At 42.8% G+C, this 2548-nt stretch overlaps 1 protein-coding gene across 1 annotated transcript; it reads right to left on the bottom strand.

Moving 5' to 3' along the window:
- Positions 1 to 2056: 2056 nt before the first annotated feature.
- Positions 2057 to 2542, bottom strand: LOC117799778 (olfactory receptor 4E2-like; the record flags this gene model as incomplete). The annotated part of the gene is made up of 1 exon (XM_034652276.1): positions 2057 to 2542. A coding segment is annotated over one exon (486 nt), but the record flags the coding sequence as incomplete, so codon positions are not given.
- Between the last annotated feature and the right edge of the window lie 6 nt (positions 2543 to 2548).

The following is a 2548-nucleotide window of genomic DNA, read 5'->3' as shown; positions in this document are numbered from 1 at the left end:
AGATAAAATGAACTTGTGGGACTTCATCAAGATAGAAAGCTTCTGCACAGCCAAGGAAACAGTCAAAAAAAGTAAGAGACAGCCCACGGAATGGGACNGGGACAATATATTTGCAAATGATGCTATAGATAAAAGACTGGTATCCAAGATCTACAAAGAACTTCTCAAACTCAATACGTGAGAAACAAATAAATAAATCATAAAATGGGCAGAAGATATGAACAGACACTTTTCCAATGAAGACATACAAATGGCTAACAGACACATGAAAAAATGTTCAAAATCTTTAGCCATGAGGGAAATTCAAATCAAAACCACACTGAGATACCACCTTATGCCAGTTAGAATGGCAAAAATTGACAAGGCAAGCAACAACAATTGCTGGAGAGGATGTGGAGAAAGGGGATCCCTCTTACACTGTTGGTGGGAATGCAAGTTGGTACAGCCACTCTGGAAAACAGGGTGGAGGTCCCTTAAAAAGTTAAAAATTGGGGGCGCCTGGGTAGCGCAGTCGTTAAGCGTCTGCCTTTGGCTCAGGGTGTGGTCCCGGTGTTCCAGGATCAAGTCCCACATCGGGCTCCTCCGCAGCCTCCAGAAAGCCTCCAGGAAGTTCCCAACCGTCTTAATGTCCATGCCTTGCTAGAGGGCAAAACCACCTTCCCTTGACAATGGCAAGGCCTCTGTACTCTTTAACATATGCAAGTATTATCACTTACTATATGATCCAATAATTCTACTCCTAGTATTTACCCAGGAGAAATGTAGACCTGTGGCCAAAATAACCTGTAAGTAAACATTTATATCTACTTTATTCACAACTGCCAAAAACTGAAAACACCCAAGTGTCCGTCAGTAAATGACTGAATAAACAACTGTGGCATACCCATACCATGAGATATTATTCAACAATAAGAAGATACAAACTGCTAATACCCACAAAAGACACAGGTTAATCTCAGAAACAGCATGCAGAGCTAAAGAAGTCAGGCACAGAAAAGTTCGTACTGTATGAGTCAATGTATATGAAGCTCTAGGAAAGACACATCTAATTCATAGCATCAAAAATCAGATGCTTGAATGCTTGGGTGGAGAGAGAGGGTTTGGCTGGGAAGGGACTGAAGAAACTCTCTGGGTGACGGAAATGCCGTATATCTTGACTGGAGACATGGTTACGTGGTGTATATATACATTTGTCAAAATTTCTCAAACTGTCGAATTAAAATGCATGCATTTTATGGAACTAAATTTTATACCAATAAACCTTATTTTACAGTAAGTTCTTTATAAATTCCCACCTTGATTTTATCCAAGTATTATGAAAAATACTAAATAGATGCAGGAATGAGGAATCACATTCAAAGTAACAGTTTAATTCACTATAAATCATTGACGGCTTAAATTAACACCTTGAATCTACATTGAAAGGCAAAATTAAAACCACTTTAATTTATAGAACCTAAGTGTGATATCGCTTCCCAGAGGCAATAACCCACAGAATCCACAAATCAAGAAAATAAGTTCGCTCACAATTGTACCAGTTCCTGAAACTCAGTCCATGCCCTGAATTGTGATATTTTACCAGTGAAACCAGAAGCCTTCTTTAAAGTTTTCCAGATTCTTTTTTATTCAGATTTTATTTATTTATTTGAGAGAGTGAGAGAGCACGAGTGGGGTGAGGGGCAGAGGGAGAAGCAGACTCCTGTCTGAGCAGGGAGCTGCACTCCANGAGTGGGGTGAGGGGCAGAGGGAGAAGCAGACTCCCGTCTGAGCAGGGAGCTGCACTCCAGGCTCCATCCTAGGACTCCGGGATCGTGACCTGAACCGAAGGCAGACACTTAACCGAGTGAGCCACCGAGGAAGCCCCAGATTCTTTTTCCTTTAGGTTCCACCGTGACCGTTTCCTTTATGTAAGTAAAAGTTAATAAGTCCTTCCCTTTAAAAAGAAGTTCTGCTTTGTGCCATTTGATCTACTGACTCTGTTGTTTTACTTCCACTGTCTTGTTAAAGATATGGCCATAATTATACTTGTGACTCCAAATCCATTGTGTGCCTGACTTCATGAAAAAACCTGTTTCTGTCTGAGATGCTTGATGGCACTTTTTACCTCCTCATTCCTCAAGATGTAAATGAGGGGATTTAGCTGAAGTGTGACCGCCGTGTAGAAGACGGACACCACCTTGTCCATGGAGAAGCTGGTGTCTGCCCGAGTGTGGAGGAAGATACACGGTCCGAAGAAGAAGCCAACCACCATGAAGTGGGCTGAGCAGGTAGACAGGGCTTTCTGGCGCCCCTCAGCTGACCGTTTTCGAAGAGACACCAGGATGACCATGTAAGAGGTGACCAAAGCCAGGAAACTGGTGAGGGAGATGGTCCCACTGTTAGACACAATGAGCATTCCCATGAGGTATGTATCTGTGCATGCCAGCTTGATGACAGAGGGCACGTCGCAGAAGGAGCTATCAATAATGTTGGAGCCACAGTAAGGTAGACGAATGGTCAGGAAGGTCTGCGCCAGAGAGTGAACAGTACCCCCCAACCAGAGAGCAAA

Source organism: Ailuropoda melanoleuca, unplaced genomic scaffold, assembly GCF_002007445.2.
Source record: "Ailuropoda melanoleuca isolate Jingjing unplaced genomic scaffold, ASM200744v2 unplaced-scaffold57086, whole genome shotgun sequence".
Classification (NCBI taxonomy): domain Eukaryota; kingdom Metazoa; phylum Chordata; class Mammalia; order Carnivora; family Ursidae; genus Ailuropoda; species Ailuropoda melanoleuca.
Note: the sequence above shows the minus strand (reverse complement) of the source record. Positions and strands in the feature narration are given on the sequence as shown.